General features: G+C 54.1%; 1 protein-coding gene across 1 annotated transcript; it reads right to left on the bottom strand.

Annotated features, from left to right (window-relative positions):
- Positions 1 to 2,344: 2,344 nt before the first annotated feature.
- On the bottom strand, positions 2,345 to 16,092 carry CBLC (Cbl proto-oncogene C). Its single transcript, XM_082862457.1, has 12 exons — positions 15,728 to 16,092; positions 13,008 to 13,154; positions 12,488 to 12,644; positions 12,127 to 12,248; positions 10,873 to 11,010; positions 8,155 to 8,242; positions 7,332 to 7,463; positions 5,742 to 5,879; positions 5,373 to 5,453; positions 2,671 to 2,786; positions 2,484 to 2,549; positions 2,345 to 2,378 (listed from the first exon to the last, which is right to left on the bottom strand). The coding sequence occupies exons 1-11, from the start codon at positions 16,075 to 16,077 to the stop codon at positions 2,540 to 2,542; spliced, it is 1,479 nt and encodes a 492-aa protein (XP_082718583.1). The 5' UTR covers positions 16,078 to 16,092; the 3' UTR covers positions 2,345 to 2,378; positions 2,484 to 2,539.
- Between the last annotated feature and the right edge of the window lie 2,901 nt (positions 16,093 to 18,993).

The raw sequence follows: 18,993 nt of genomic DNA, 5'->3' as shown, positions 1-18,993 counted from the left end.
ACCGCAATGAGAAGCCCACGCACCGCAACGAAGAGTAGCCCCCGCTCACCGCAACTAGAGAAAGCCCGCGTGCAGAACGAGGAACCAACTCAGCCAAAAATTTAAAAAAATTAAAGAAAAAGAGAACTTTTGGGGGGAGAGAATGTAAGTATAGAGCAAAGGATACATACTGATGTTGAGGGTTCAAAGGGGTGGATGGTCATGGGCTTTTTGGAGGGAGGGATGACTAGCATGTGCATCCCCTTCCCACATTGAGAAGAATCCCTGCCATCCGAAAGCCTGTTACCCTCTGTTGAAACCAGTAAGGACAAATGTTTCTTTCCTCCGTTTGCCTCCGTTGTAGCTCAGGTGACCTAAGTTTGGCGAATCCCGCTATACTCTGGAATCATGTGCTAGCAATGCCAAATAAACAAAGCCTGGCTAATCTATTACTGCTGTGGCAGCTGGGGCAGACTCTACTTTCCAAAGATGGCTGTGACAATAGCTCTCATCCCACACGCTCTTTTTTTTTTAAATTAATTAATTATTTTTAGTTTTGGCCGTGTTGGGTCTTTGTTGCTGCGCGCGGGCTTTTCTCTAGCTGCGGGGAGCGGGCTTCTCACTGCTGTGGCTTCTCTTTGTCGCGGAGCACGGGCTCTAGGCGCGCGGGCTTCAGCAGCTGTGGCTCGCGGGCTCTAGAGCTCAGGCTCAGTAGTTGTGGTGCACGGGCTTAGTTGCTCCGCGGCATGTGGGATCTTCCCGGACCAGGGCTTGAACCCGTGTCCCCTGCATTGGCAGGCGGATTCCCAACCGCTGCGCCACCAGGGACGCCCCCCCACACTTGTGTCCAACCTGATCTTGACACTCTTTCCACTGAGAGATGGGAGTCTACGTCCCCTCCTCTTAAGTCTGTGCAGTTTTGTGACTCGCATGTAACCATTAGAATGCGGCACGAAGGGACGCTCCGTGACTCCCAAGGTTGGGTAGAAAAAGCCATGTGGCGTCTGCCTGCTTCACTGGAATACTTTCTGTGAAGGCTTCAGCCACCGTATAAGCAGTCGGACTACCCTGAGGCAGCCATGCTGTGGGGAAGTGCAAACTAGCGAGCGTGGAGAGAGGTCTGAGACTGCTGAGGGATGCCTGTCCAGCCCCCAGCTGCCCTGCTGCCAGCGCCACTTGATCGCACCCTGAGCCAGACCCCCCCCCCCCAAATCCTGAGCCCTTCCCCCAGTCCTGGCCCATTGCAACCATGATTACTGTTGTTCACCAATAAGTTTCAGTGTGATGTGTTCCACGTAACAGCTAGCAGACACAGCCTGTTTCTGGGGCAGCAGAGGCAGAGAGATGACCAGGGTCCAGCGGTCACTGGGGCACCAGCGTATCCTCATCAGACGGGTTCTGTGGTGTGATCGTGGCTGGGCTCTGGGTGGAGGCCAGCTGTTCGTCGTGTTCTTGATCACTTTCCAATCCCGGCTCTCTAATCACTCCTGGGAATCTGAGCGATCCCGAGTCCTCTCAATCAATTCCCTCTCTGCCCCAGAGGTTTCTGTTGCTTGGAACTAAATCCATGACGCATGCGTCCATGCTCTGTTTACACTGAAATACCTTTTTCTCATCTTTTCAGACTCAGCTTAGACATTCCCTCCTCCTGGAAGCCCTCCCTGACCTCCCAGGCTGGGTCAGCTGTCCGCTCCAGGCTCCTGCAGCCCCCCGGGCTGCCCTCGTCCCAGCTTTGCCCACTCTGTGTCACCACGGTCTGGAGACAGTTCTGTCTCCCCCACCAGACTGTGAGCCCCAGGAGGGCAGCGATTACTGCCACATGCCCAGCATTGCCCGGCCTGGGACTGGGCACTGGGCAGGGGCTCAGGGGATGCCAGATTGTTTAAACTTAGGCAGAGGGATGGAAGAAGTTTCCCAAGAGGCATGGAGGAAAGAGAGAGGGATGAGAATGGATTGTGGGAAGACTGGGTGTATAAATAACTCTCAAGGAAATGTGGGGTCTTTTTGCCTTGGATAACTGGGTTTGGGTCCGGGAATTTTTTTTTTCCATGCTGGGGAAAGGGAGTTGAAGGCCTGATTCTCTGAGAACTTGGGACTCTGGACTCCTAAGTCCTGAGGGCAGGACTCCTGGGTCTGAGAGGCGAGGGGTCTGGGAGGCTAGACTCCTGGATCCGGAGGAGCTGGGTCTCCCACTCTCAGCTCTTGGAACCCCAGACACTAGGGTTAAGCAGGTGGGGCTCAGACCCCAGGGACTGCCGTTCCCGACACCAAGCTGCCCCCTGGTGGCCCCTACGCTCCTTCTCCACAAACCAGAGGACAGACCCGGCTTGGCAGTTTATTTCCGCTTCCCAAACCCCTTCCAGCCCCTGGGACTCCCTTTCGCAGCACATCTGGGTGCCCTGTGAGGTGGAAAGAGCGGTGGGTTAGGTAGTATCACATCCAGGTTGGGTGGGGCAGGCAGGGCCAGGCTGAGGGAGGGAAGCTGGACGATGCGGGGCCCTCACCTGGCATCCAGGCCTTTGTGGGTCCCTCAGGGGCAGATGGAGGGGAGACTTTCCCTTTAGGAGTTTCTGCAATAGGGAGAATTTAAGGGGGAATGTCAATTTCCTAGGACCAGTGTTTCCCTTCCTCCCCCACCTCCTCCTCCCTCAAACCCAGGAGTCCTGGACCCCGGCCGCCCTCTCCACTTACCCTCTGGTGCCCTCCCTGGCCTGGGGGCTGGAGGTGATTTCCAATGAGGCTGAGGCCTCAGTCCAAAATCTTGGCAAGGTTAGAGGGGCTCGAAGTCTGGGGAACGCCAGAGGCGCCTGGAGGGGAGGAGATTAAGAAATTTCGCAGATGAGCTGCAGCTGTCAGGCCCAGACAGGGATAACCCAGTGATGGCGGGGATGGGGGGTGGGAGGGGGGGTGGGCAGTATGGCAGGGTCTTGCCCTAGTCCATGCTGTTTTTTCCCCCCTAACACCTCTGGCTTGCTTAGAACAAACTTTTGTTTGTCTATCCATCCATTCATCCATCCACCCATTTGTCCACCCATCTGACCAACCATTCGACCATCCATCCATCCATCTACCCATCCATTCCCCCTTCTATCCCCCCCATCCATCCATCTGTCCGTCTGTCCATCCATCCATCCACCCATTCATTCATTCATTCATGCATTCCTCCCACAAATTTCCCAAGCAGCTACAGTGTGTCCGGCACTGTTCTGGGCTCTGAAGAGTCAGCCAGGAACCAGATAGACTAAAGTCTCTGTCCTCATGGAGCCAACAGTCTACGAAGCAAGAGGCTTAACGTGAGTCATCAGTGCACGAACAAGGAAATATCCCAGAGCGTTAGGTGTCGTTCAGAGAACTGAAATAGCGGAGGGGGAGAGTGGGGGCTGATCAGACATGAGGGTGGCTGGGGAAGGCCTCCTGGAGGAGGGGAAAATTGAACAGAAGCCTCAGTGCAAGAAGGATGTGGGCAGAAGCGCTGCAGTGGGTGGTGGGCTTGCTGGCTTGTTAGAAGAACAGCAGGGGGTCCATTGTTGCTGGAAAGGAGTTGAAGGGGTGGTAGGAGGTCAGAGAGGTGGGGAGGGGGTCAGATCCCCAGGCCTTATGGGCTGATGGAGAGGATGTTGGCTTTAATTCTTGGAGTCCTGGGGTCTTGGGGGCTTCTAAGAGGTGAGGGAGGGGATCTGATTCAGGTTACAAATGCCCAGTCTTGCCGATTTCATCACAACTCCCGGGGCCCATGCCACGCTTGTCCTTGTTCTCCACATGGAGACACTGAGGATGGGAGAGGTCCCCCGTGGCCACAGCGAGGTGCCTGGGTCCCTTTGAATGACGGTGTCAACCCCTAGAGGGGGATTTCTCTGCTGGAGAACGGCACTGTGAGGGAGCATGTCTAGCTGGGGGGTTCATCCAGTGATGAATGGACGAATCCCCTCATGGCAGGGACTGGCATCATGCCCATTTCACAGACGAGGAAATTAAGGATGAATTCTGGAGTCTGGAGCCAGGGGCCTGGGTTCCAGTCCTGCCTGCCTCTCTCGCCTTTGAGCTGGGTGACCTTCAGATCTTGGAGCCTCGGTATACCCCTCTGTATAATAGGGATCATAATAGCATCTACCTTACCAGGTTGTCATGGCAACTAAATATAGCGGGAGTTACACACGTGTGTTAGCTATTCTCATTATGACAGTCACCTTGCTGGGAAGTAGCACACCCGAGGCTCTCTTCTGCCTCGTTTTGAAAAATGACGGAAGAGGAGTTGACTGGAATTTGAATCAGGCCGGGTTCGGGAAAGAGGAAAAGGTCTGCCAGGCGGAGGGCACAGCCTCGGCATAGGTGTGACCCTCTGGCCAGAGGTGCCTGTCATCCTCTGTCCCCCTTCATTGTCCTCAGAGGCTGAGTGCCTCTGAATGTTTCCATTTGTTTTTGGCTGCAGGTTGCGATCTGTTTTTAGCTTCCCTGGCTGGTGTCACCGCCCCTGCCCCCCCTCCCAGCTGGCTCTCTTGTTTGCTGTGGTCGAATAATGTTCCCAGACTTCCTGAGCTGTTTGTTTGAAGACTGCCCAGTATTGATTGGATCTGGTGTGTACTCAGCCTGAGATGTTAACAGAGACCTCTCCCTACCTCCCCGCCCCCTGCACCGCAGGAAGCCAGGGGCTCGGAAGCCAGGGGGGTGGGGGGAAGAAAAAAAGCAAGGCCAGGGCTCACTTAGAAAATAAGCAGATGATTTTGGGGTTTTTTAAGGTTTCTCCTCTTTCAGGCTGTGTGTTTGGGCAGGTGCAGTCACCTCTCTGAGCTTTTTTCTTCTGGAAAATGAGGAGGAACATTTTTGACTTCATAGGGTTGTTGGGAAGACTCATCCCATTGATTCATTCAACACCTATTTATTGAGCACCTACTATGTGTCGGGCACGATTCGTATAACAGAGAATAAGGCAAAGTCCTAACCTTCAGGAAGGTGACAACCTGCTAACGGTGACAGAAAACAATAGACCATACACTCTGCCAGCCAGTGCAAAGGACTGAGAGAATGCAGCTGGGCAGGGGCTTGGAGGGACAGGGGCGCTGTTTTCAATAGGGTGGTCAGTGAAGGCCTCCCTGAGAGGATGAGATGAGCAAGTGAGCCTGCGGAAAAGAGATACAGGCAGAGAGAACAGCTCGTGCAAAGGCCCTGGGGTAGGGCACACCTGGGATGCTGGAAGGAGAGCCAGAAAGCCAACGAGGGGGGATGAATAAGAGAGAGAAGAGAAGAAGCCATAGAGGTGTGGATGCCAGATGCCACCTCGTAAATGGGTGCAGAGAGCAAGTGCCTGGCCTGTACCCCTGAGCACCTGGTCAGACTGGGGACCCCAGGGATGAATGGGACCCAAGTTGCCCACCTCAGACCAGTGCCTGACTCACCACCTTCAGCTGGTATTTGCTTCTCGGACTCTCAGGGGGCAGACCCAGCCGAGGGGGCAGGGGAGGAGGTGAGGGGGTCACCTAAGGGAGACAGAGGGTGGGGAGGGGGTTATGAGCTACCATTGTCTTCGCACCTACATGTCCCCCTGCCTGGAGGCCCACCATTCAGGCACTTTCTAGGCTTTGGAGGTGGAATGGAGAATGAGATGAAGTTCTACCTGCAAGAGGGTTATACTAGAGAAAGCCATAGCCCCAGACCCTAAGGGATGCAAAAGTCCATGCCCCTGGGACCCCCGAATCCTGTCACCAGCCCCCTCCTCCCTCAGACCCTAGGGATTCCAGCTCCAGCTCCCGCCTGGCCCTACCTACCTGCTGCAGCTCCCCTCCGTTGTCATTGCTGTCCTCTGAGTCCTCAGCAGTGGCGCTGGCTTTGAGCTCATGGATAATCACAGCCGCTTGGCCCTTGATCTTGCAGCGGCAGAAGGGGCAGGTCTGGCTGTCTGAGTGCTGGGGGAGTGGGGAGGGAAAGGATCAGGGTCTCCCTGTTCCCCACCAGGTCCCCTGGGACTACAGGGGCCTTTATCCCCAACAGAGTGATGTGGGGAGGACAGACAGAGGGAGGGAGATGGAGACAGAGAGGAGGAATTATGAAGAGAGAAAAACGGAGAGACATGCAGGGCAGAAAGGAGGGGCTGGACCAGAGCCCGAGAGAGCCGCGGTGCTGTGTAGGTCTCAGCTGCACAGTAGTGATGCTATGGGCTAGGAATGCCTGAGACACTCAGCTGGGCCATATGTATTCACTGTGGGGAGTCCCACAGATACCCCCCTGCCACCACCACTGGGGCCAGTGTTATGGCTGGGCTAGCCCTTTGGTTCTTTTTTTATGCGGTACGCGGGCCTCTCACTGTTGTGGCCTCTCCCGTTGCGGAGCACAGGCTCCGGACGCACAGGCTCAGCGGCCGTGGCTCACGGGCCCAGCCGCTCCACGGCGTGTGGGATCCTCCCGGACCGGGGCACGAACCCGCGTCCCCTGCATCGGCAGGCGGACTCTCAACCACTGCGCCACCAGGGAAGCCCGCCCTTCCGTTTTTATTATGACTGCAGGGCGCATCTCAGCATCAATCATCAGGGGACTTTGAAGAACAAGATTTATTACTCACAGGTCCTGGAGGGTACGGGAAGTTGCAGGTAGAGGGAAGGGAGAGAGGCAGGGAGGGAGGCGGACCTGGAGCTCTGCTTTTATTAGGGGCCAAATGGGGTGCCTAGGGTTTCTGGGGTTCATTATTTGTTGGCAAATTTAAAGCAGAAGAGCAAGAATCAGGGTATGGGAAGAGAGAAGCAGGACCACTCCAGTGCTCCGTTACTTAGGGCTTTCTAAAGGGAAACTTCAAGGGTCGGGGTGGCTAGTTCCTTATCTAGTTGTTTTGTTAGTCGCTGTGTCAGGGAGTTGATGTCTTTGTTATGATAAGCTGCACAATCAAAAGCTTAAGGTCTAACACTTACATCACAATGGAAAACTTAGTATCGGGCACCCATACTCCATAGGGGTTCCCTTCACCCAGAGGCCTGGATCCTCCCTTGGGAGGTCACTACCACCAGCCCCATTCCCCTGAGAAGGCAGCTGAGGCTCAGAGAGGTAAAGCCACTGGCTCCAGATCACCCAGAGAGGGAATGCTACGGGCTAGGAATGCCTTGGCCATATTTACTGTGGTCAGTCCCACAGACACGCCCCTCCCACACCAGGGCCCATGTAGCATCTTCCACTAATAATGTAACTGGAGAAGGAGAAGCAGAGGTGACAGATGCAGAGTGAGACAGAGGCATAAATGGAGCGAGTTTCTCCTCTCCCTGGGCCTCAGTTTCCCCATGTGATAGACGAGGCGTGTGGGCGATCCTCTAGGGGCTCTTACTATAGGGAGGCGGGGATCGGGCGGGAAGGCAGGGCAGGGTCGGACCCACCTGCCAGGTAGCCAGGCAGCGGCTACAGAGCAGGTGCCCGCACGGCTCCACCTTCACGTCCTTGTTGCTCTCGGCACAGATCTTGCAGAGCTCAAACGTGGAGTCCATGGCCCAGTACAGCTGCAGCTGCTCCTGGCAGGCGAGATGGGGATGACGACGACGAGTGGTGATATCAGCCATGGAGATGCAAGTCGGGCCCCAGGAAATAAGTCCCAAACCTCTGCACCAGCCCTGAAGCCTCCCCTAAGTTCAAGGCCGTGTGTCCCAATGCCTCCTACATGTGCTTTTGATATGGGACTTGTTCTCTGGGGGTGGTCTACGCTCAGGGCTGCCAGATTCAGCCAATAAACATACAGGATGCCCTGTTAAACTTTATTTTCAGATAAACAGTGAATGCATTTTGAGGTCTAAGTGTGTCCCGAATATTGCACGGGATACGCTTATACTCAAAATTTTGTTTGTCACGTCTCCTCTCACCCATGGGATGGCTGGAAGACTGAAAGCTGACACAGGGGCTGCCTCTGGTGAGTGCGCAAAGTGCATTAGCTGCTCTGATGATCTCCGCGGTATCATTTCCTGGTTTTATTCCCATGAAAAGCCCCGGGGAAGAGGCAGGGGGAGCTGTGTTTTCCAGAGGAGGAACAGACAGGCTCAGAGAGGCCAAGTGATGTACCCCAGCTCACGCGGCCTCCAAGCCAGTACAAGACCCCAAGCCCTCTGCGAGTCCGGGGCCTGACTCATGGGAGGGGATCCCTGAGCCATGGTGCAGTGGATGGAGGCGGTGGGCGGTGAGCCGGGGAGGGAGGCCGGGCTTGCGCCTCACCTCCGACACGTGGACACGCTGATGGGGTTTCATCTGGCAGAGTTCGGTCAGGTCCGGGTTGTGGTTCTTCCCATCTGGGTAGAGGTAGCTGGGGGAAGGGAAGAGGGGGTGCCGAGGGGCCCTCCAGCACCCCTCACCCCGCCCTGGGACATCTGCCCCCCATACATAGCTGGCCTGGGGATATTTTCCCTCTCTTCTCCTGAAATTGGGATTTTCTAGGGCAAGCTGTGTCCTCTCAGGCCCCCAGGGTAGGGCTGTGTCCCCTCAGACCCCCATAGAAGGACAGACTAAGTGACTCCAGCTCTGGAAACTCCAGATGCATGAGAACCAGGAAACATCAAACCTCAGGCCCAGGCCTCCCAGAACTTTACCCATCCTACAGTCTTCAGGTCCCAGCGTAATAGCATCTGAGTCACAGATTGTGGGAGTGACCAGATCCTAGAGTCTTCGGCCCACAGGGCTGGAGGGACCCCCCTAGCCCGTCTACACTATTCTCACTTCACAGAGGGTGACCGGGGCTCAGTGTGGGACAGGCAATGCCCGAGGCCACAGGGTGGGGCCTGGAGGGATGCAGAACCAGGGTTGTGGGCCAGGTCTGAGAGCCTGGCTCCAGGTCAGCCCACAAGAAGGCTCTGCACACCCTGGGTCTCCCGTCCAGGTCATAACTGCAGCCCCAGATCAACTCGGGGCCGCAGGTTCCCCAAGGCCGGTGGCTCTGCCTGGCCAGCCAGGTAGAGCAGTGCAGGCACCCCGGCTTTGGCCCTGGTGCGGCTTCCCACAAACACACTGTGTGATCTGAGCTGGGCAACTCTACCTCTCTGGCCTCAGTTTTCTCTTCTGTGAAATGGACATAATTATGCCTAAGGCAAAGATGGGTGGTGAGGATTAAGTGAGACAGTGCTCAGAAAACAAGCAGGACTTGCCCCCACACATAAGTACCCAGTGAGAGGGGAACTGCTAGGATCAATGTGCGACCCAGAAAACTGTCTTGCTGTGTGGTAGAAAGAGCTTGGGTTCGCCAGCCCCCTCTCTCTTGATTCTCCCGTCTCTAAAATTGTGTGTGTGTGTGTGTGTGTGTGTGTGTGTGTGTGTGTGTGTGTGTGTATACATAGGGTAGGGGGGTTAAACCAGATGGACGTATTCACACTTATTTTAACTCTGGGAATCCTCCACTGAAATCTGACCTGGAACTTGGTACTTTATTCGTCAGGCACGAGTTCTGAGCCTGGCTGCCTGGCTTCAAATCCCAGTTCATTAGCTCAGAAGCTAATGTGTGACCTGGACAAGTGTCTCTGTCTCTCTGTGTCAGTGTCCTCAGTTATCAGATAGAGAGATGATAGTATATGTCTGGGTATGTGTATACATGTATATACGTACACACACACACACACACACACACACACACAATGGATGTTCATTACTCGCAGACTCTGTAATTTGCAGCCTTGCCTCCCTGCGGCATTTTCACAGTCATTCATGACCAGGCCCGCTCCCAGCTGAGGATGAACAAAGCAGCATTTGGCCTTTTCCTTTCAGTTCTCATACTGTAAACGTGTCCTTTTTACAGTCTATTTGGTGCCCCATTTTCCGCGTTTTAATGCTTTTTCTCGGTGACTTGGCTGGCTTCAATGCCCCCCCAAGCAGAGTGCTGAAGTGCTGTCTCATGTCCTAAGCACAGGAAGGCCGTGATGTACATTATGGAGAAAATACGTGTGGGAGATGAGCTTTGTTCAGGTGAGTTACTGCGCTGCGGGCCGTGAGTTCAATGTGAACATATCGATGATATATCAATGTATTAAATTACGTGTCTTTAAACAGAAATACACATAAAGGTTATTATGTAGTGACTGGTTGACAAAAATGTGACCAGAATCTTGCAGGAACCTACAGCTGTATTTCCCCCGGGAGCAACGGCTCAGGATTCACTAATTCAGTGTTGGCTGCGATTTTGTAGAACAGAACTACCACAAATAATGAGAAATAATGAGAATCAACTGCATATCTATCTGTCTGTCCGTCTGTCCGTCCGTCCATCCATCCATCCATCTACCTAGCTACCTAACTACCTACCTATCTAATGTATCCATCCATTCTTTCTTTCTCTCTCTCTCTCTCTACCTCCCTACCTATCTATTTATCTATCTGTCTATCATCATCCGTGTATCTATCCACCATCTGTCTCATAGTGTATCATACAGATATGACCGCTAGCTAAGGAGTCTCTGGTTAAATGTCCAGGGTGAGACTTGGGAACCTCACCTACCAATCTTTCCCCTCCCATCCTACCCAAGGCAGATTCCGAAAGAGGGGCCCTGGGGCAGCCAAGATTACAGATCGAAAACCCCAGTCTAGCTATTTGCCCAGTTCTCCTTCTGCTCTAACAGTCTATATTCTAGAATAGGATATGGATATCTAGAAACAAAAGCCCTTGAGTGCAAGTCCAAGGAAGGGGACCACTGGGGTTGTACTCAACTCCCACACACTCCTCGGAGAGCTGCTGCTAGCCCAACAGGGCAGCTTTGTGGGAACTAGAAAAGGTGCCCTTTCCTCTGGACCCTTGTCTGCCACCTGCTGGCACACTGTAGTACTGCAAATTTATGTTGTCTACTCTGTGAACCCTGTGCCCTCAGGCGTGGTGATCTTGGGCAGCGCTCTACATGCATGACCTTTCCAAGCGCATTCTGTTGACACCCTCCGCCTGCTAGGATGGTGACTCACAAGCCTTCCTTTTGTCCTTCCAGGAGTGCCTGGAACAGAGGTTTGTTGACAGGGATGGTCTGCAGGATGTTGCCATCTGAGCTCACGAATCCGATGGCCCACTGCCCCGGGCGAGTGCAGCTGGGCCGGAAGACGTAGCTGGAGGAAGAGGTAGGAAGGGATGGGGTGAGGGAGTGGTCACTGCTGTCCTTTCTAGAACTCGCCGGCCCTTCACCCTGTCGGGGATCCAGGTCTCTAAGTCCTTGCTCCCTTATAAACTTCTAGGCAGTGAGGTGCTAGATAGATCCTTGGCTGCCACTATAGCGAATGTCTGCAGTGTTCACCTGCTTGGCTCCTCCTCCACCTTCACTGGGCTTTAGACAAAGCTGATTCCGGCTTGGCCAACCAGTCCTTTTCAGGACCCCGGCCAGAGTGATGGGAGTCAGCCTTGGGACTTTTGCTGGAAGTATTAGGAGTAAGGCACTCCATTTCTGTAGGGTTGATAAGCTGGTAGGGTGTAAAGCTGGGGCTTCTAGAAACCATTTGCCACCATGAGGAAAGACTGTGGTTGAGAATGAGGCTAACAAAGAGGAAAGCAGGGGGAGAACAGGAACTGATTTCTGACAATAGCACTTGAGCACCTGGATCCAGCTGTGCCTGAAACCCAAACCTGGTCTTTTCAATTATGGGCATTAATTCATTTCTTTTTCTTTCCCTTTACACCAGTTTGAAGTACAACTGGAAGAGTGCTAATATATACCATCTTGGGGGTCCTGCACCTCAGCCCTGCAAAGACGTAAGAATCTGACATCCGATTCCCTTAACTTCCAGGGAGCTCAGTCCCTCAATTTTTAGCCCTCTAGAGGGATCCAACAGCTCAGAACTCCTGGCCTGAAATACTTTAAGGACTCAGGTGTCTGGTTTCCCAGAAGGTGGGAGGTCATATTTAAAATATTTAACAGATGGTACTGCATGGGCTCTAACCTATCAGAAACAAATCTTATCCTGGGGCAGGGTCTTCAGGCCCCCTTGCCAGACCAGGTATTGTCCCTTTAGCTGCTGGATCGTGGGCAGGTCTAGGTGGTCCCGGGAGAACCTAGGTTGTAGGGGGCACTCAGCATCCTACCTCTGAGTTCTCGACTCTCTGGGGTCCCATGTACTGCGGCCCTTCGGTTCTTACTTTCTGCAGGATGTCTAGGCCATCCAGACACCCCAGCCTAGGACCCAGACCCCTGCACCCTCGGCAGCCTTCTCCTCGAGTCCTGGCCCTTTTACCTGCCTGGCTTGTCTCTGTAGGTCTGCAGACGTGCTCGGACCTCATCGTAAGTGAGGAAGGCCATGTAGCCTGGGTGGTTGACGGCCAGGAGCTGCCAGTTCTTGAGGAGTGTTGGCCATGGCTAAGGTGGGGCAGTGCTTGGGTCAGGGAGTGTCTGCTGAGGAAGCAGCCCACACCCCTAGTGCCTACCACAGTCCAAGAACCCAGACACCTCCCTCACTCCCAAAGATACTCCCTCAGGAATATATTTGACACAGAAGATTCCAGACCCTTCCTTCTCCAGAACCCAGGAATCCGGCCCCCAGCCCCTCCTCCCCCAGCACCCAAGCGTCTGGGCTTCAGGCACTGGCCTTGCCTGACCTGGAAGAGCCTGGTGAAGATGTCAAACTCGAACATGGACACATGGCCGCTGCAGGTGAGGTCAATAGTGGAGCGCAAGGCCAGGGTGGTGCAGCCAGGCTCCACGGGGTGGCAGAGGCACAGATGCAGCTCAAACTCAGCCCAGGGCACCACACACCTAGGTGCAAGGGCGTGGGGGGAGGGGGCTGTAGGCGGAGCCTCTGGGAGGCTAGAATGGGAGCACTTCTGGGAAGGAGGCAACAAGGGGCCTGGGTCCTGGGTCTGAGGGGGGAGGGGCCGGGGGCCTGGATCCTGGGTCTGAGGGGGGAGGGGCCGGGGGCCTGGATCCTGGGTCTGAGGGGAGAGGGGGGTCTGGATCCTGGGTCTGAGGGCGGAGGGGCCGGGGGCCTGGGTCCTGGGTCTGAGGGGAGAGGGGCCAGGGGCCTGGACTCCTGAGTCTGAGGAGGAGGGACCGGGGGCCTGGACACCTGGGTCCGTGGGCGGGGGCAGGATGGGGTCCCAGGGGCGGGTGCTCACTCACCGGGCTCCGCAATGGTCTCTCCAGAAAGTGTGGGCCGGGACCTTGGTGAGCTGGTACGTGTGTCCACAGTATTTGCCCCCAGGGAAGAGTGCGCCCAGCTCCACGCACATGTGGCTGAAGATGAGGGTCAGCTTGGCCAGCTGTCGCCTGCGAGGTTGGGCTCTGAGGACCTGGACTTGACCTTGGGGCCCCCACTGACACCTCCACCCTCTGGCCAGAACACCCACAGGGGTGAGGCCCCCAGAATCTGTCTAGGGTGTCAGTGCAGGATAAAAGTAGATTCCAAGACCGCCTGTTGCAGTGTTGATGCCTCCCCACTCAGAACCTCAGTGTCCCCGTTTGTGAAGGAAAGGGAGGTACCACCTAATATCCAAGGCATCCTCCAGCAAATAAATCCCAGCCTCTGCCTGAAGCCTTGCCTAGCTGGAGGTGGGGACCACTAGGGCTGGGGCCATTGAGGGCGGCCTGAGTTCGGAGACTCCCTGTTGTTTTTAGCAGCACTGGGTGGTGGACCCCTGTGCTTCCTCCTGCTGGCTGCCTCCCTGAGGGGCCGTTCAGGACGTGGCGAGCAGTAGAGGGTAGCTCTGACACTTAGTTGTGTGATTTTTGGCAAGTTCCTTTTTCCCTCCCCTGCTAAGCCTCAGTTTCCTCAACTGTGAAATGGGCATAAATACTGGGTAAGTACAGCCTCTGCTTCACAGGGGGAGCGATGAGGATTCTTACCCATCTTACGAGCACCTAAAATGCCAAGCACAACCTAGTATACAGCTGGCACTCAGGGCATGTTAATTACTATTACTGTTCTTATTATTTTATATTAATAACCTCCAGGTCTGTAGGATTCCTGATGCCTTTTTTTTTTTTTGACTGCATCGGGTCTTGGTTGTGGCACACGGGATCTTCACTGCAGCACGCAGGCTTCTCTCTAGCTGTGGCGCGCGAGCTCCAGAGCACGTGGGCTTAGTTGCAACATGGCATGTGGGATTCCTAGTCCCCTGACCAGGGATCAAACCCGTGTCCCCTGCATTGGAAGGTGGATTCTTAACCACTGTACCACCAGGGAAGTACCCCTGATGCCTTTTATAGGGCCACCCTTGACAGTTTCTAAGCACCCTCCCTTCCCAGAGTCTGTAATATAGTCACTATTCACATGTGACTGGTCCAAGTTGAGATGTACTCTAAATGTGAAATACACACTACATTTCAGAAACTTAGCGCAAAAGGAAAAAAAAAAAAAGAATGTGAACGATCTCATTAATCATCACCTTATATTGATCATAAGTTGAGATATATTGGATATAGTGAGTTAAAGAAAATGTTACTAAAATTTATTTCACCTGTCTAAAAAAACTTTTTGTAATATGTCTACTAGAAAATGAAAAACTACATATGTGGCTTGTATTAGATTTTAGTGGAAAGTCCTGGTCTAGAATCTCCGTCAAAGAGTTGCTAGGACCCTCAACTCTAGAAAATCCACTGAGATACTCACTGAGCCCCTAAGCTTCCTAGTTTCTAGAACCTACTGCATCTAGAACAGTGGTTCTCAGTGGAGTTATACCACCATTCTAAGGAGGTTCTAGAAATTTACTTGAGGCTGGATTGTGGGGACAATCCCCTCCAGTTAGATGTACCCACACCCCACTCAATTTTCCAATGTCCCATCAGACATCTGTGAAGGTGGAAAATCCGTTTATAATGATCTGAGCTTAGAACCCAGTTCAGTTTCACATAAGCATTTTTTATGGCCACGCCCCGCAGCTTGTGGGATCTTAGTTCTCAGACCAGGGATTGAACCTGCCCTCTTGGCAGTGAAAGCATGGAGTCCTAACCACTGGACCGCCAGGGCATTCCCTACATAAGCATTTTTTGCACTTTGCAAATTGATTTTGAATTTTCCAGAAATTCACTATCCTATGTATCCAGGGAAGTCTGTTTGATTCAGCAACAGTGATTTTTCCCTCCAAGTGCAAGTGTCTGACTCGTCAATTCTACCTTCCAGAATAATTGTAACTATGCCTTGGCACTTTCATTTGAAATATAGATAATTTTATTATGAAGAACATTCCTTTTATCTCCTCCTTATAATACATTTTGAGCATTATAGTGGGTTTTTTTTAAAGAATTATGAATAGGTAGGTTATTTACCCTATGTATTTCATTTCAGGATGGATTTAAAGAAACACTACAAAATATGTGCTCTAAAAAAGGGGCGTGGGGGCCTGTTGGGATTGAGAACCGCTGTTCCAAACCTTGTTCTGGGCTCTAGGCCTCAAACCTCTGCCCCTGTCACTCAGCAGCCCTTTCCCCAGAATTCAGAACTGGAGCGGCCAACCTGCAGACAGGCACCAGGTCCTGAGCTAGCTCTTCCTCAGGAACTAAAGAGGCTCTGGTAGTCCCCCAGGCGGGGGCGGTGATGGGGGCTTAAAGAGTACTTTGTCTAGCGATCCTCATGCAGGAAGCTCCCTGGGGTCTCCACATTCCAGGATGTGTGTCTAAATCCTCTGGGAGAGCAGCCCGCTTCTTAGCCAAGAAAGAGGGGGAAATGCGGAGCTCAGTGCCCAGGTGCCCCAGGAAGGAAAAGCCTGGGTGGCCCAGTTTTCCATGTTCCTTCAGGGAGAAGGGCTTGGGACCGGGACCCCTGGGTCCGAGGGAGGAGGGAGCTGGGAGCATGACCTGGGACCCACTCGCGAGCTCACCTTTGTCCTGGCGCAAGGGCTCACCTGAGTCTGGAGCCCTCCCGGAAGAGCTCGTCGTTGGTAGTCTTCCGGCCCCGGGGTGGCAGCAGTGCCGCCACCTGCCTGCTCTTGGCCTCCAGGTTAGCGAGATAGACCACGAGAAAGTCCTTCGCACCACCGGGACCCTCGGGGCCGTCTCCGCCGCCCGCCCGCCGGGCGTGCGCCACCTCGCGCAGCAGCTGCGCGGTGCGGGGCAGCAGGTCCCGCAGCGAGGGGGGACTCGAGGCGAGCCGGGGGTCCCCGCATTGCTCTTCCAGGCGCTGCAGCAGCCTCACCGCCCGACCGAACGCTTTGGATTCTCTCCACTGCCGTCCCCGCGGGGCCGCCGCAGCCATGAGTCCCTCCGATGCCGGAGGAGGTGAGCGAGTGGCTGGGAGAGGCGCGGCCCCGCCCAGCCCGAGGTGGGGGCGGGACGGGGCGGGCCAGGTGAGGGCGGGCCCTGGAGAACCCGGGAGGGGACTGCAGGTACCTGTGTGTCCAAAGGGGGCGGGGGCTGGGTTCCTTAGAGATGGGGTTCAAACGTCTGATCCCCAAAGAAAAGCCGGATGGGGTGGCTTTGGTGGGTGGCGATAGGACTTCCTGAATGGGTGGGAATCGCAGGTAAGATGCCTGGGCCCCTTCTGGGAAGGGCTGAGGACTGGGTCCCAAGATAGCAGTGGAGGAGGGGTTGGGGGAAACCTAGGACTTTTGTTGGGGGCGAAAGTGGGGCTGGGAGTTTAGCTACCCAGACCCTGAAGGGGATGGGGTTGGAACGTGGCTTTCCTGGGTCGTGGCTCAAAGTTTGGGTCATGGGTCGTGGCATGGGATTAAAGGTCAGAGAGCTGAACTTTCTAGGAGGAAATGTTAGGGAAATATTGTGATCCCTCTGTCCCTGAGATGGAACACAGCGTGCCCAGACCCGTGGGTCCCCTAAGAGCAGGAGTTGGGAGAAGGGTGTCTGAGGGAGCAGGAATTTGGTGACATAATTCCTGGGTCCCCACAGCAGAGGCCTGCGAAAAATCGGGCTGGAGTTGAGACACCCAGATTTCCAAAGGGGGTGGGGGCTTCTGGGTCCTCAGGGGATAAGGCGGGAAGATGGGGTTCATGAATGCTGAGGCCCAGGCGCGGCTGCTCAGCGCAGGGCTGGAGAGACTTGGTTCTCTCCCCAACCTGCGCCACCTGTAGCATCTCCCCAGCCAGGGCTGTGCGTTGGGCGGCCACGGCGCGGGGGCGTTGTGGGCCGGACCGTCCCTCCGCCCCCAAGGCATCCAGGCCACGCCCCTGGGCGTCCTGGCCACGCCCCGGCCAGGAGACTGGCCAAGTTCTGATTACAAATGTGCACATACCTAGAGAATTTCCAATCAGAGAATAATAGTAATAGCTCACATTTATTAAACATTCACTCTCTGTCGGTCCTTGCGCGTCAGGCTTTACATTTTCTCACTGAATTCTCAAAAACTCTTTGAGGTAGGAGGGGGAGAGGGATGAGAGATGAGTCTCCCATTGCACCCCACCCTCCTCCTCAGCCCCCATCCCCCATCGCTCAGAACCCGAGAATCCTTAACTTGTGGAATCTTCGAATTTACGTCTCAGACTAAGCGAAGACCCGGGCTTTGCCGTCGGGATGGAGGGGTCTGCCTCCCAGCTCCTTGCCTTCCTGCATCCTCTGAGCCTCAGTTTCCACCTCCGCGAAACGGGATGAAAACCCACTGGCCTGGCAAAAATTCAACGTTTTGATGATACCAAGTGTTGACCAGGAGCTGATGGAAGTGTAAACGGACAAATTAGGTCGGAGAATAACTTGACAGGATCCGTCAAAGCCTTGGCAGGGCAAGGCCATTGCCAGCTACCTCCTTCAGAGCCGTGGCTTGCAAACACTTTTGCTCACACTGGGACGTTATACACCTGAAACAAACAAGTTTCACAGGGCAATCCTTACCCCGACCGTGTGCATGCGCTCTCGTATCTTCTATTCAATTTAATTGAATTTCATCAAAGGGAAAATTGTGTTTGCAACCCACGAAATTGATTTCACAACCCACTAATGGATCTTGTCGGGCAGGTTGTAAAATACTGCCCTAAGAAACTCCAAGAGACGTGTTCAGGGATGTTAATTGCAGCCTTGTCGGAAATGGAGAAAACTGGAAGCAGGGCAAGTGTCCACCATCAGAAGCAATGAATACATTGTGGTATCCGTTCACAAAGGACTCCCACAGAGCAGTTCAAGTGAATGAACTGGACACACATTCCAACAACCTGACTCGTAAAAACGTAATGATGAGTGTACTGTGTTGAACAGTACCCCTCCCCCATTTGTGTCCACTGGAACCTATGAATGTGACCTTACTTGGAAATAGTTTTTTTTTAATTTTTTTAAAAATTAATTTATTTTATTCATTTATTTTTGGCTGTGTTGGGTCTTCGTTGCTGTGAGCAGGCTTTCTCTAGGTGTGGCAAGCGGAGCTACTCTTCCCTGAAGTGCGTAGGCTTTTCACTGCTGTGGCTTCTCTTGTTGCGGAGCACCGGCTTCTCATTGTGGTGGCTTTTGTTTGTTGCGGAGCACCAGCTCTAGGCGCGCGGGCTTCAGTAGTTGTGGCACGCGGGCTCAGCAGTTGTGGCTCGGGGACTCTAGAGCGCAGGCTCAGTAGTTGTGGCGTACGGGATTTGTTGCTCCGCAGCATGTGGGATCTTCCCCGACCAGGGCTCGAACCCGTGTCCCCTACGTTGGCAGGAGGATTCTTAACCACTGCGCCACCAGGGAAGCCCAGAAATAGCGTTTTTGTAGGTGTAACCGAGTTAAGATGAGGTCATACTGAATTAGGGTGGTCCCTAAATCCAATACGACTGGAAATTTGGACACAGACACAGGTACACCCACAGGGAGAAAGCCATGGGACGACAGAGGCAGAGATTGGAGTGATGCTTGTATAAGCCAAGGATTGCTGGGAAACACCAGAAGCTAGGAAGCGGCAAGGAAGTACCGTCCCCTAGAGCCTTCAGAGAGAGCAGAGCCCTGCCAGCACATTGGTTTGGGGCTTCTAGTCCCCAGAATTTTGAAAGAATAAATTTGTTGTTGTTGTTTTTTTGGCGGTACGCGGGCCTTTCACTGCTGTGGTCTCTCCCGCTGCAGAGCACAGGCTCCAGACGCACAGGCTCAGCGGCCATGGCTCACGGTACCAGCCGCTCCGCGGCATGTGGGATCTTCCTGGTCCTGGGCACAAACCTGTGTCCCCTGCATCGGCAGGCGGACTCCCAACCACTGCGCCACCAGG

This window comes from Leucopleurus acutus (genome assembly GCF_964270905.1).
Source record: "Leucopleurus acutus genome assembly, chromosome: 20".
Classification (NCBI taxonomy): Eukaryota; Metazoa; Chordata; class Mammalia; order Artiodactyla; family Delphinidae; genus Leucopleurus; species Leucopleurus acutus.
Note: the sequence above shows the minus strand (reverse complement) of the source record. Positions and strands in the feature narration are given on the sequence as shown.

What these genes read in the sequence shown, in the direction of transcription:
- CBLC (XM_082862457.1), bottom strand. Translation starts at nt 16,077, where the DNA reads ATGGCTGCGGCGGCCCCGCGGGGACGGCAGTGGAGAGAATCCAAAGCG. An exon ending in TACAGAGACAAGCCAGGCAG is followed by an intron (nt 11,011 to 12,126) that starts GTAAAAGGGCCA and finishes CTCTTCCTCCAG; the next exon opens with CTACGTCTTCCGGCCCAGCT. An exon ending in GAAGGACAAAAGGAAGGCTT is followed by an intron (nt 8,243 to 10,872) that starts GTGAGTCACCAT and finishes CCCTTCCCCCAG; the next exon opens with CTACCTCTACCCAGATGGGA.